Here is a 15,677-nt window from a genome sequence, read left to right on the forward strand (position 1 = left end):
CTTTCTGTTTTTATAAAATCTGTAATTATTTATGAATCAAAAATGTTCATGTATGGAACGAATAAAAATGAAACTTGAGAAACGTTTTCACTCTCTCTCTGTCTCCTCCTCCTCCTCCTCCTCCTCTCTACCTGCCTCAGGATTAAAGAGAAGGAATTCAGGGATGGAGAGACTCGGTCTTTCATCGAGGGGCCCCGCAGAGGGGCCTCGCCCCGCTCGTCCCTCGTGCCCTTATCTTCCCATCCCAGCGAGACTCTCATCCACTATCACTTCACCCTCATCTTATTTTGAAAGGGTCGGCCGCTGCACTCTCTCTTTCCCTCTCTGTTCATCCCTCGTTCCTTTGTTGTCTGGGTCTCTCTCTCTCTCTCTCTCTCTCTGCTTCATGTCTCTCTATATGATTCCCGTCTGATAGGAGCGCTGTGATTGGTCGAGGGGGGCGACGACACTCGGGGCGACTCGTCAGGATCTGGTTCTGATCGACGCAGACGGAGGTTGGACGAAATTAAATAAAGCGGCTGCTTCCTGCTGACTGACAAAGCTGCAGTGTGTTGTCCTATTACACACACACATGTACACACATACACACACAGACACACACACACCATCCTGCACAGTGACCTCTGACCCCCGGGGCTCGAACCCAATATCAGCGGATGTTTTCTGACTTAATGGATCCAGTGTGACAGAGATATTAAAGCCAGGAAAAGACTGTGAAGCCCTTTGGCCGTTAATAATGAAAACCAACACACTGCGTCTGGGTTGTGTCTCCGTGTGTGTGTGTGTGTGTGTGTGTGTGTGTGTGTTCCTCCCTCTTGTAACCAGATGTTTGTTTTCCGAGCTACATCTTCTGTGTGTCTGTGCTTGTCAGGAGCCGTTGGCACCACAGCAGCAGCAGCAGCAGCAGCAGCAGCGGTGGTTGGCAGTTGGTTGGTTGGTTGGTTGGTACGAATGAGCAAACACACACGTGTGTCGGAGGCAAACGGTGTAAATAACACGGAAAATATGGAGGAACATTTTGTTTTATCAGGAGGTGATGAACTCACATCATCAGTGTTTCCCTATAGCTGTACACTGGAGGAGGAGGAGGAGTGACGGAGGGTGGTACGGAAACATTATGAGCGACGCGTATATACACTTAAGCCCAAAATTATTCATATTATTCAAACCCGTTGTTGGTCGGTGTCGACAAACCAACTCCTGCATGTTTAACTGTGGGTTTGGGTTTGTTATGCTCACAAAGGCGTCAGGTGTGTTAGACACAACTTTACCATTAGGAAAAGTCCGTTTTTACAGGTAATTTTGAACATTGGTGCGGAAAAAAAGCCAGAAAATGTTAATAATGTCGCCGTAATTAAGTTGAGTAGGAACGTCTCTGTGGCTCTGCTCTGCAAAAACTCAAAATCTTACCAAGAATATTTGTCTTATTTCTAGTCAAAATGCCATTTCTAGTCAAAACATCATACCAAAAATAAGTATATTTATACATACATAGTCATACATAAAAAAGTAGCTTATTTTTAGACAGTTTTTACTTATTTCAAGCCTATTTTCACTTGAAATAAGTAGAACAATCTGATAGTGGAGTAAGATTTTCTCTCTTATTACAAGCACAAAAAACTTTTCTACTTATTTCAAGTGAGAATAATCTAAAAACAAGTAAATTTTTAGGTGATGAGTCTCATTTAAAGTGGAAAGAGATTCGTTTTGACTAGAAATGAGACATTTTGGCAAGAAATAAGACAAATATTCTTGGAAAGATTTTGAGTTTTTGCAGTGTGTAGAGTCTAACTCCCCTCCAGAAATTGATTTAATGGTATCACCCAAATTCAAACGCCTGTTCAAAATTGTTCAAAAGACATTATTTTCTTTTGTCTAAAGATGAACAAACTTGACGTCAACCTTGAAAAACCAAGAGGAAACACGAAATACGTTGGTTCTCATTAGTTTGCATTTAAAGTCAATATAAGGAACTTAAAACTTGACTGTTGCCTGCTGGAAATAACTCTCTAACCTTTATTTTTTTCAAGGTAAATATAAAATGTGAGTGTTTTTCTTTGTTTTCTGACCCCTAACAGCAGCAGAGAGGGAGCTTCACCCTGGTTCACCCTGGGACGGAGCAGATCATACGTGACAGCATCTCGCTCTCTGTCAGGTAGCATCAGTTAGCATCAGTGAGCATCAGCTGCCGGTTTGATCCAGCTCATTACTCGTGTTGTATTTTCTTCAGTGGAAGGTGCCAAAGCTTCCTGCAGGCAGAAGAAGAAGCTCCTGCATGATCCGACCCACAGATTGTACTCGTCTGTGTTAAACCCGACTGACGGATCGATTCTGGTCCCAGGCCAGATCCACCTTCTTTCTTTTTCTTTTTTTTTCTGTCTCGTTTCTAAGATGAAACACGACCGCCATGAAGACGAAGATAAAGAAGACGCAGACAGAGGAACTTTATCTCAACCTGAAAGATTTCAAAGAGCTGCAATGATGAAATGCTTTTTAATGTGTTGAAACATGATCAGAGGGGATTGATCATGTCATTAATCAATTAGATTTTCTGCTTCCAGCTTCTCATATGTGAATATTTGCTGCTTTTTTTCAGTTTTACATCGTAGTTAATCGAGGATTTTTTTGGTTTTTGGACCTTTGGCTGGACAAAATGTTGAATTTTAAGAAGCTGGCTCTGTTTTCTGATGTTTTATTGATATATTGCAATATAATAGGGCTTCAACTAACGATTATTTTCATTATCGATTAATCTGTTGATTATGTAAAGTAGTTGTTTGGTCAATAAAATGTTTTTTTTTTTAAAAATGTCAATCAGTGTTTCCCAAACCACAAGACGACGTCCTCAAATGTCTTGTTTTGTCCACAAACCAAAGAGAGACTCAGTTTATTGTTATAAAGGAACAAAGAAACCAGAAATATTCACATTTAAGAAGCTGAAATCAGAGAATTTGGACTTTTTTTCTTTAAAAAAACTACTCAAACCGATTATTAGATTATCAAAATAGTTGACAATTAATTTAATAATCGATTATTGTTCGATTTATCGATTCATTGTTGCGACTCTACAATATAATACAATATAACAAAAGACACTGAAATGATTTGGTGAAATTTGGGGGCAGGAGTGGGAAATTTACTTGAAATTTTGTATTTTTTCTATGAAGTCTGGCGCATGTTTCTTGACAGTGAACGTTTTTCTAGTTTAATCTATTGATCAAAAAGCTTAATTTTTGGCAAATCAATGTGACCGTTGCCTATTGTGAATACACACAGGTTTACTTTCAGGTCTCTTTAATTATAGGCCAATTTTAAAGCATATGATTGTGTATTATTGTCAATTATATTCATCAGAACGTCCTTTCTTCATCTCAGAGTGAGTGTTCGTACCCGACCTGACCTCCTGCCCTGGATCGAGCTCCGCGCTCTCCAACACTGAGCTACTTTCCACCTGTGAACCTCAGGCCGTTAACAGCCATGATGGAGAACAAGCGTCACGTCATCGGCTTGTAAGTACAAAAGTAAAACTGAAAAGAGACAAATAAGCACCTTAGCAGCTAAACGGCTCTCAACAATAACAGTTAGAGGAGGTAATGGAGCAGCCGGCTGTGTCATTTGGGGCCAAGCAGAGGGGCCGGGGGGCTGGGGGGGGGGGCCTTTACAGAGGTAGGTGGTATTACCTGAGCTGTATCATTTAGCTACAGGTACCTGAGCTGTAATGTGGCGCTCGCCTCGTCGCTATGTCATTTAGCTAAAGTGGCGTACAGTAGGCAGGCGGGTAAGTGCAGGCTTCTGTTGTCAGACAGTAATTGTTGTTTGGATATGGGCTGAGAGAGGCCGAGCTACAGCGTGAAGCTCGCTGTTAGTCTGGTTTTTAGCCAGAGGTGAACAACAAACACGCACACACATGAACACGCACAGGTGCAGAAGGTAAAACATGGCAATAAACGTGCAACTGACATGTTAAAAAACCTACAAATGTCTTATTAAGGGAAAAAATATTCTTTTAATCTGTTTTGAAACTGTTGTATCTTCCAGGCTGCAGGTTCAACCAAGCAATTTGTGCATTTAGCCTGACAGGCAAAACTCAGGGCAAATTCAGATCTGTGCTTCATTAGAAGTGGTTAGAGCTGCAAGGACTCTTGTTTGCCCTGGGTTTTATCTCTCAGGCTGCACACAGAGAAGCTTCTGGTTGGTGGAGCTGGATGCCTTGGATGCCTCCCCCCCCCTTCATCACCACCTACATCCCATCATAATACAGGACTGAGGTTAATGAAGACTGACCTCAAAATGATCTCATATTTGAATATTTGCTGCTTTTTTTTTCAGTTTTACAGCGTAGTTAATCGAGGGTATTTTTGGTTTTTGGACCTTTGGCAGGACAAAATGTGGAATTTTAAACAGCTGGCTCTGTTTTCTGATGTTTTCTAGATTCTTGTATGGGTTTGTTTGCAATATAATATAATAAAACAAAAGATACGGAAATGATTTGGTCAAATTTGGGGGCAGATGTGGGAAATGTACTTCAAATTTTGTGGTTTTCAGGTGTGGGAAGGTGACTGGACTTCTTTTCAGACCTTGAAGATGTTTCTCCCTCTCATCTGAAACCAGTTGCCTTCAACTTTAGCAACTTAACGACTACAATGACCTGGAAGAACGAGAACCTACGGAGGACATCTACTATATCTACATTAACAGTTGACAATATGAAGCTGCAAACTACTTTAAATGAAAAATAATCAAAGTTCTTACTGAGTTAAGTACCTCCCACCACCACTGACTGCACTTATCTGGGGTCGTGATGTTTGACCAGAGAAGCTAACTCTGAAATCCTCATCATTAAAATGCTGCAGAGTTAGAAATAGTCCACTTCAGTATCCTGCAGAGCCAGATCTTCAAAGACGGCGTTAAAAACCACAGTGTAGCTCTAAAACATCTCCACTTGACTCTAACTGCGGTATGCTAATGAAACTCAGTTCTTGTCGGTCAGCAGCTTCTTAAAGTGGCGCGGATCAGGTTTTCTAACTCAGACTTGTTTCCTCATCTCCGACACTTTAAAAACCATCAGACAGAACCTGCAGCACTTCCACTTGTAGATACATTTACAGCCGTCCACCTCCGACCTCCGATGATGCTGGAGGTTTTTACAGAGGCTTGTCAATGTACAGGAATGTTTATGAAGCCGGCAGGTTCGTACTGACATATAAAAAAAAAACACCCACAGAGCTTCTACCTCTTAACGGCCTGTCTCTCTACGGCGCGGTCGTAAATCAGAAAGCTGAGCTGCTAAAGTGTGAACAGCTGACAGGTGGAAACCATGTGTATAGATCTGTATGTAACACACACTCGCTGTTTGGATATCAGTGCAAAGGATGTTATACAGCCACCACAATCTTGTTTTTAGTTTAACGTCAATATTTTAGTTAATTTTCTAAGGTTTGATCCAAGGTTTGATCCATAAGAAGATACATTTATGGATTTTCAATAAGAAATCAAGCACATTTTGGAATAAAACACCCAGAGAAACCAAAATCCTGCAAAGTGTTTGATGGTGGGTCCAGGTGGTGAGGGGGCGTGGCTTTGTTGTGACATCACAAAGTGACAGGAAGTCCTGACGGCTGGTTTTAAGGCTCAGTTTCTGAATACAGGCTGTGTGCGTTTCTCTGTGGACTGAGACTTTAATACTTTCACAGTATTAATATAGAACCTAGAGCTGCTTTATAATCACACTACACATGGACATCTACCTTTATACTGTATGGAGCTTTAACACAAACATCTACCTTTATACTGTATGGAGCTTTAACACAAACATCTACCTTTATACTGTATGGAGCTTTAACACAAACATCTACCTTTATACTGTATGGAGCTTTAACACAAACATCTACCTTTATACTGTATGGAGCTTTAACACAAACATCTACCTTTATTATGAATGAGCTTTAATACAAACATCTACCTTTAACTTTTATAACTACTACATGTCTACATAAGGATTTTGTGTTGTTTTTTATTTTATTTTATTATTATTTCATGCACTTCTTTCCCAGGGGAGGTGAAGCCTCCACTCTTTCATGTTATGGCTGCTCAGTTCAACCTTGGCTTCTTACAGCGTCTTCACAGTCGTCCTTGAGATGTATGTTAATCTACTGTCTTTTTTAAGGAGACCTGTGGAAACACTGTCTAATGTCTGATGCTACCTCAAAGACCAGCGAGAGAAAGGGGGGAAAGATTCCTTCACATTATAATGTCACGGCAGCGAAGCCAAGAAAACAAGCTCCTCGCCTCGGGGACATGATCTGCTTTGTGTTTATGTGTCTGAATCTGATTCCTTCGCCTGGAGAAATCACAATGCGGCCCATAGACGAGGGCTGTCGGAGCATGCATTACACAAACCGACACCTGGCTCACTTTGATATATGTCAAATAGTGATAATGTTTGTGGGCGCTGATGTGTGTGGCTGTGTGGAGAGAGAGAAGAGAGCCCTGCAGGTGCACGTTTCTCCATGAAGCAAAAAAAAAAAAAAAAAAAAAGGCAATCGACTAATAAAAACCTCAGCTGAGATTGATAATTAAGAAAGTGAACATCGTTGTGTGGGAAATGTACAGCTGCTTTACACAATCTGTCTAATCGCACAACTGGATCTCTACTGATTTACATTTATATAAACGTGTTGACATGAAAAGTACCATAATGAAAAACAAAGTCTGTGAAATTTCTGGGAGTAAACATTGTCTAAACACGATTTATTATGTTATTGCTTAACTCATTATTTCAAGCTGGGTGAGGTAATAATTCATGCAAATACGCTATAATTTCATGATCATATTATAGATTTTGTCTATTCTTATATAACTGACATTGTTTAGGACATTAACATGTTCAATTAATGTATTATGTTTTTTTTTTTTTTATATTGAACACATTTACCTCACCTCCCAATCAACAGATAATGTTAAATCCCTGCTGAATAGTCTTTATACAGCAACATAGTGCAAGTATTTCATTATTGCTATGATGAACTATGAGGGAAATCTGCACTAATCCAACTTATAGATGCTAAAACTACATATAACTGTTTAATTATCATTATGCCTAAGATAATAGTCACATCTGTCTTTATCTGTATGAACATTGCAAAAACTCAAAATCTTACAAAGAATATTTGTCTTATTTCTAGTCAAAATGTAATTTCTAGTCAAACCAAATCTCATTCTACTTAAAATAAGACTCATCACATAAAAAAGTAGCTCATTTTTAGACACTTTTTACGTCTTTCAAGCATTTTTTCACTTGAAATAAGTAGAAAAATCTGATAGTGGAGCAAGTTTTTCTATCTTATTACAAACACAAAAAAACGTGCTTTCACTGGCAGATTTTTCCAGTTATTTTAAGTGAATATTTGTTTGAAACAAGTGAAAATGATCTAAAAACAAGTTAATTTTTAGGTGGTGAGTCTTATTTTAAGTGGAAAGAGATTTGTTTTGACTAGAAATTAGACATTTTTACACAAAATAAGACAAATATTCTTGGAAAGATTTTGAGTTTTTGCAGTAAAATAGGAGCAAAAGTTTCTGAGAAATATAAAAACTGAAGGAGGTGGCAGACGTCTGATTGTAGAGGATCAGGTATCAAGATCTCTGAGGTTCGTCGTCCTTTTTGTGCCACTGTTCAGGCACTTATCTGGTGGATTCTAGGAAATGTGTCGTAGCCCTTTCACTTGTAGTGCGGTGTGGTTTGAAGGCCCAACGTCTTGTTTCAATAGATCAAACAAACGACCCAGAGGGATGAGTCTAAAGGGGCTGGGCCTGAATGTTGACTTTGATTCAGCAACAGAAACAGATGATGAAGAAGAGGAAGAGACAACATGATGACATTGTGACTCACCCTGCTGCCTTTCTCTGGGTTGCACTTGCATCCTCTGCTGCAGTCCTGGCCTGCACACGGCTCGTTGATGTCTACACCCTGCAGAAGAAGAGAGAACACGATGTTACAACAATGACTTTGGACACGTATGTACAGTAGTGAATCACTGTTCGAGACCAGACACATTTTTGTTTCGTGGTGGAAAATTCGTGATTGATAAAAGCGAATAAGTCACTGTTTCCCTTCTTTTGTGCAAACGCCTTCACGTCGAGGCCTGATGTGAATCCTGCAAGAGTCTTTGTTCAAATCCCCTTGCGAATCAAAGTAAACAATCAAACAAAGAGCAGGGAGCATCTAAAAATCACGTGGATGTGAGCGATTCCCAACAGCTGCATCAGCCTGAAGTTGGCAGATTTACAGCCATTTAGGAAAAAAGCAAACAGGATTTAAACCGGATTTTAAGGAGGATCAGATTGAGTCAAAGTTGACTCTGAGTGTTGAAAGATAAAGAACGTGAATCTCTTTTTTTATAAAGCAGATTTAATTATGTGTCCAAACACAACGTGTAGCATCGGGTTCTTCAAGGTTTTAACAATGAGATGTTCCCGTTAGTGTTGCGTTTATAACCTTTATATGACCGTTCAGTGACCTCAAGTCATCATTGATTGGTCACAGAGATACAACCTGAACTACAACCAGTTAAATCTCTAAATGAAGTCCTGTGGAAGCTACAATCTTGATGCTTATGTGACCTGTGGGTGGTTTGTTTTATCAGCCAGGTTAAACCAGGAGAAAACCAATTCATGTCAAACCTTTGAGTGACACACAAAGACTTGCGCAATCAACCTTTACTGTACGCAAAAGGCCAGATGACAGCTGTTTATGGTTCTTGAGATCTGATGATTGATGCGCATGGAAGTGTTTAGCTCTTCTTAAAGATCCAATGGAAAGAGGTAGCCTATACATTTTGGGTTTGTGCAGCTGCTGCAGCGACACAATGACCCTAAAAGACAGAATCTAGAGACTTTCAGCTTTTCAAACAATGTCTCATTTGTCAAGGTTGTATGACGACTGAGTGTGGTACAAACCAAAACAGACCTTAAAAGTAGTGTCATATGCCAAGGTCGATGTGTCTACGTAGCCATAACTCTCACATATACACTGTATTACATCGCCTTGTATTCATCCCCCTTGAACTTTCCCACATTTTGTCACAAACTTGAATGTATTTCATTGGGGTTTTAAGTGATAGACAAACACAAAGTAGCGCGTAATTGTGAAGTGGAAGGAAAAGATACATGGTGTTCAAGATTTTTTACAAATCAAAGGCCAAAATTGAAGGGACAGTTGATGGGAAGATGGATGTGTTAGATCTATCTGTGTTAGAACGGCCCAGTCAAAGTCCTACAGACCTAAATCCTACTGAGAATCTTTGGCAAGATGTGAAAACTGCTTCACAGACGGTCTCCAATCTAATCTGACTCAACTGGAGCTGTTCTGCAAAGAAGAATCGGCAGAAACTGCACCCCGAAAGACTGGAGCGAAAGGTGGTTCAACCAAGTATTGACTCAGGGGAGGGAATACATATGAATACCGCTCATTTCAGATTTTTATTTGTAACAAATCTTGACCACCATATACCATGTGCAAGTTTGTGGTTGTAACGTGACAAAAAGTAGAAAAATTCAAGGGGGATGAATACTTTTGCAAGGCACTGTATGTTGTATCCATAAGATCCATTGGTCAAAACCTCAAAACTCAAAGTCCTTTCAACATTTCCTGGAGGTATGAAGTATTTTTCGCTGTCTTCATATCTCACAAACTTCAACAATATTCATATCTATTGACAGCAACCTTCGTCTTTCGTCCGGAAAAAAACAAACTCAACGCCACTTGTGGTTCATAAACTCCGAGTGAACTTCAGATTAACCTTCAGTTCACTGGGTGGCAGCATTCCTGAGATACCTATGAAAACATCACGCAGCGCTTCTACAGAACTTTTTTTTTTTATAAGCTGACGTATGAATGGCATAAGCCCGTATATATATGAGAGGTCCTTGAAACTTCACAACACAGAGCGCTATTCTAGTCTATTCACATGTGGGGTCTCCAGGTTGGGGGGCGATGGGCCACATGGTGGGAGGAAATATGTGTGTAGTTGATATATCAATGATCAATCAATCTTAAGTGTAAAACATGACTTACATAGACAGATCATTAATTAGCATGTTTGACCACCTTTTTGACCACATGAGTAAACATCGCCGATGAGTCTCCTTCGAGGGGTTAAACTCAAAGGTCGTGTCTGGCCTTTCAACATGATTAGCGGATGAATGGTTGCCGACGGGGTGGCGAGACGTGGAGGAGAGAGGAAGGACGGGACAGGACAGGAGGGGAGGGGAGGAGGGACAAAAGGGTGTTGACTGGGGGTCTGATGGAGATTAAGGGGACAGGAGTGGATGGAGGAGCGAGCGCACAGGTCAAAGCTTAAATGCGACGAGGAGTGCAGGGCGTATTATTATTAGTTCATATGAACACAGTCGGCCAAGTGTTCATATACACAACAATCGGGGTCAAGGGCCCCTCCAGGACCCCTGTTAGTGCCCATCAGCTGGTCTCAAGTCTAATATATTAAGAGCCTGGGAACGATCCCACGTGAAGGCGTCTGAGAAATCCGGATTTAAAGAAGGTCAACAAGACGACACGACACCACTGAGATACAACACTGCACGGAGCCTTAATTAATACGTCATTTATCATCATTATTATATCGATATATGGTTAAATATTCATAAATCATCCTCTGCTACCGAGTTGCACCTCTCAAATTTCAAATCTCTTCACAAATCTAATCCGCAATTTAGTAAAACAAAGCCGCTCACTGTAATGTGGCTTCCACAGCAACAGGTTTGTGTCTTTAAAACAGATATAGTTATTTCGAAATCACACATAGTTGTTTCAAATAACCATATACTTAAAAATGAATGTTATATGATCTGACCTGTAAAAAAAAGTTTTTTTTTTTTTTTTTACCTATATCAGTATAATTCATATAAACTGCAAAGGAACCGCCATTCGTCGGATAAATAAAGTTGTTGGAATCTGAATCTGAATTTTATGAAGCCAATACATATTGTACAACTTCACAACTAAGTACAGTAAAATCAAACAAAAACTACACTTGGAGCTGCAATTTAAGCATTTATATTCAATATTGATGCATCTGCTGATAGATTTCTTGATTAAGTGATGAATAGTTTTGTCACAAACTGAGAGAAAATGCAGAATAACTTATATTGTAACATAAATACTGGCAACAAATGAAATGACACAGTCAGCTACAGCTACTACTACTACTACTACTACTACTACCACCATCCATCTGGCCAGGACAAGATAACAAGCGTGGATGTGTCGGAGAAAGAAAAAGAGAGAAAAATGCACAACAAGGAGAAAGCGAGCTTGGCCTAGAGCAGAGGGAGTGAGAGAGAGGGAAGGAGGGGAAAGGTCAGTGGTGCTGGTCCTGCTTTCTTCCCTCTGATCTCCTCAACTCTTGTAATCACAGTGACAGAAGGAGGGCAAAGGAGAGGGAGAAAGTGAAGCCGGCAAACGGTGAAATTCAGGATGGATGACAGAGAGAGAGAAAGAAAAGATAAGAGAGCGAGGGAACATGGGTGAAAAAAAACAGATGAGGGAAAAAGAGGGAGAAGCTCAAATTAAACTTTTTTGGCAACGATGCTGAAGAGACGAGAAGCTAAAAATAGAAGCAAAACAAGCGCTTTGGTGCATTAGTGGTTCTGAAAACGAAGTTCAAAAGACAAACAGGATGAGAAATCGATGCAGTTTAAGGAAAAACTCAACAAAACAGTGCCAAAGGGTCTTGTGTGCTTTCTTATTATCTCTGTATCATTTTACCCTTGTTATTTTTGATATATTATCCCTCTTTTGTTAAGACATGAATACATCCCTTAGAGGTGCGCACATCCAATCAGAGCAGGAGTCATTCGCCCTCCTGATTCATTGTTTTCTGAGACATAATCCGGCCTCCACCTGAAGCAGCAGATAGGCGGAGGAAGAGGAGATGTGCTCAAAGTTTGCAGCGCCGTCCACGCCCAGGAGTTACAAAGTTAAGGATGATATGAGCAAACAAGGAGCTAAGCCAGCGGCCCTCGAGGGAGAGCAGAGCATGTGTGATGTGGTGTTAAAATACCAGGGAGGGGATGAACAATGAGGGAAAACATGAACGCATGCACACAATAATGAGTTATTAGAGGTTAACAGGAGCACGTGGAGCCGGGCACGTGACCGCAGTTAAGTGTTTAATCTACACTAGTGAGGACCGTCGCCAGTTTAGTTTAACCTTTAATGGTAAAAACCCAGATGTGAATCCACTGGAAAAACCTGCATACAAGTGAAAAAGGCTCAACAAACCAGCAACGTCCTCATTACAGTATGTAAAACACAATAAAGGTCCTCATATAGATACATGAGCGAACGCACATACACACACACACACACACACACTCTGTCGGGACTTATATTCTCCCATACAGAACAAAGACCGTCTCAAATAAAAGAGGGATATGAGGACAATAAGGTGAAGATAGACACAGATACATAATCATCTCATCATGTTACACCTACTGAAACACAACCTGTGTGTGTGTGTGTTCCTGTATTTAAGCTTTATGAGGACCACGACGACTGCATTCACTGCAAAAACTCAAAATCCTGCCAAGAATATTTGTCTTATTTCTTGTCAAAATGTCTAATTTCTAGTCAAACTTAACTTAAAATAAGACTCATCACCTAAAAATTAACTTGTTCTTAGATTATTTCAATTGTTTGAAACAAGTAGAAAAAGTTTTTTGTGCTTGTAATAAGAAAGAAAAACTTGCTCTACTATCAAAATGTTCTACTTATTAAGTGAAAATCTGCTTAAAAGAAGTAAAAAGTGTCTAAAAACAAGCTACTTTTATGTGAGGAGTCTTGTTTTAAGTATAATGAGATTTGTTTTGACTACAAATGACATTTTGACTAGAAATAAGACAAATATTCTTGGTAAGAGTTTGAGTTTTTGCAGTGTTTAGTTGCTGTTCTGTATGTAGTTTTTGATCACATTACACTGTCTTCCTCGGGGTCTTCATATAAAGAGTGTGTGATACGACTGACAGGACGAGATCTTTTCTTTCGAAAGGTTACACGTACATTATATAGTTTTGTGCCTAACAACTGAATAGTTATGCAACTTTACTTCCAAAAAAAACCCACAGGTGCACAATGCAAATTCAACAGACAAGTATTTCAGGTGTTCGTACCTGCTGCCTCCTCAATGAGATTGAAATACAGTCATAACAAATCACAAATGGTTTTATTAGAGAATATTTCAAGGGACACGGTGATGACAAGTGTGGCTAAGACTTATACTGTTAATGAATGCTCACGATTTTGCATACATTCAGAGATATAACGTGATAGGACAGGCACGCTCCCAATTGTCTAGATAAATCCAACGACGTGTTCGCACACATCAATCCCCTTTTTTCTTCCACTCTGTCACCGTGGTATTATCCAACTATGCGTCTTTCAGCCTGAGCTAATGTTCCCCGATCCATCTCAGTTGTTTGCTCATACTTTACTGTCCAAACACTTCCCTGTACGTATGTCTTTAACCTTTAAAGGTCCTGTGTAATACCTGTCTAACTAAAAAAAAAAGGGGTCCATGCAGCTGAGAGTGGCAACCGGTGGGCAAACGGCCGACGCCTGGACTTGCCCGGTTCATTCCTATAGGATGTGCTGATGTTATCTGGGTGGCAGTTGAGTCTAGAGTTTCCCAGAAGAGGGGATACATGGCGCTTCCTGAGCCAAAAGGCTGAGACAACATACATGACGGGACAGGAGAGTCCTCCGTGTTTTATAAGTGATAAAGCCTCGCGTGCATCGTATGTTATAGATGTACAGATACAGTATGATGGATGGATAATATACAGTGAACTCTACTACAGTGTAGTCAAACATGATGGCGGCGATCTGCAGGAGGGTCCACGCTCCACTGGACTTCCACAGTCCTTTGAAATTTCTGCTCAATTGTGTATGTAAAAATGTGTATCGTGAATCTGAAGTGCATCTTTACGGTACTAGATCTTGATTTTAAGGCGCTACAGACCTTTGATAAGTCTCAAATTCCCTGTAACATCTGAAGAACTATCAAATCAAAATGGCAGCAAACACCTGGAACTACAGAGGAACTGAACATACGAACCCCATTTCCAGAAAAGTTAGGACACTTTCTTAAAATGCAATCAAAACTAAAATCTGTGACTGACTTTACCATTTCTAAATGTTAATGTTTAGCACGTAGAGTGAAATTTGTCAGCGAAAACATAGAAAATATTGTTATATTGTTATATGTTAATATTTGTCCTTTCGCCTGTTAAAAAAGTGTCCCAACTTTTTGTGGAAACGAGGTTTGTAAGTTCCTTAGAGAATAAAAAGGACTCTATCACTGCAAAAACTCAAAATCTTTCCAAGAATATTTGTCTTATTTCTTGTCAAATTGTCTCATTTCTAGTCAAAACGAATCTCTTTCCACTTAAAATAAGACTCATCACTTTTAAATTTACTTCTTTTTAGATAATTTTCACTTGTTTCAAATACATCTTCACCTGAAATAAGTAGAAAAACCTGCCAGTGAAAGCAAGTTTTTTCTGTTTGTAATAAGAAAGAAAAACTTGCTCTACTATCAGATTTTCTACTTAATTCAAGTGAAAATATGCTTGAAAGAAGGAAAAAGTGTCTAAAAACAAGCTACTTTTTAATGTGATGAGTCTTATTTTAAGTACAATGAGATTGTTTTGACGAGAAATGAGACATTTTGACAAGAAATAAGACAAATGTTCTTGGAAAGATTTTGAGTTTTTGCAGTGTTAAAAAGAACTAAAACTTGACCCTTCGTGCTTTCCCTGCACCGTGTCGTCCATCAGCACGCCGTCACACGGGGACGACCAATGGGAGGGGCAGAGTTTGGACCAACACCTGTCAATCAAACTGTCACTGGCACAATACAAACCGACGGAGACGCTGTCGACTTAAGAAGGAGGAGCGTTTGCGGGTGTCGGTTTGTACCAACAAATCCTTCCCCCCGAGACCCACGGGAGTGACAGTGGTGAACGGTGAAGACACGCGGCTTGACCCTGAGGAACCTCGTCAACATCTCACCTCCGCCTGAACTTGACGTTGAGGAATGAGGGAGCGGGAAAAGAAAGGTTGCGACTGCTTATGCAAATACAGAGAGACAAGGTGGAGATAAGAGGAGAGAGACTCTTTCTCTTCCCTCTCTCCAGTGACGTCCTCCTCTTATCGTCCTTCCGTCCCATTTTTATTAGTCATCGTATCTCCTTTTATTCATCCTCCCTTTTTCTTTCCCTTGTTCTTCATCAGATCCTTTGCTCTTCCTCTCTCCCTTCTCTTCTCCCTCTGGTCCATCTGTGACCCCGACATCCACCACGGGAGACTAACCAGCTGTGTTTGGGCCTCTGCAGCGTTCCTCCTTTACTTCTGTTTATTCCATGCTGTGTGTATATGTGCATGTGTGTGTGTGTGTGTGTGTGGATTGTATATGAGCGCACACATGCATGGGGTCACGTGACGAGGTGACACTTTGTGCATCCCTGGTTATAAAGGTGCAGTTTCAGATTTATGCATCCATGTATTTCTGCATGTGTGTGTATAAGTGTGTATAGAAGCTCACATGCATGCTTTGTGTACTTTTACACAAGCTCACGTGCAGTGTGTGTGTGTGTGTTTA

General features: G+C 40.2%; 1 protein-coding gene across 1 annotated transcript in view; it reads right to left on the reverse strand.

Annotated features, from left to right (window-relative positions):
* Positions 1-15,677, reverse strand: part of col4a6 (collagen, type IV, alpha 6) — a gene marked incomplete at both ends in the record, with an annotated part of 125,963 nt that overhangs the window by 47,074 nt on the left and 63,212 nt on the right. Inside the window, one exon of the mRNA XM_083993040.1 lies at positions 7,892-7,969. Within this exon, the coding sequence (XP_083849166.1) occupies positions 7,892-7,969 (78 nt within the window). The remainder of the gene's footprint in view (positions 1-7,891; positions 7,970-15,677) is intronic.

The sequence above is a fragment of the Trachurus trachurus genome (genome assembly GCF_905171665.1).
Source record: "Trachurus trachurus genome assembly, chromosome: 18".
NCBI lineage: Eukaryota > Metazoa > Chordata > Actinopteri > Carangiformes > Carangidae > Trachurus > Trachurus trachurus.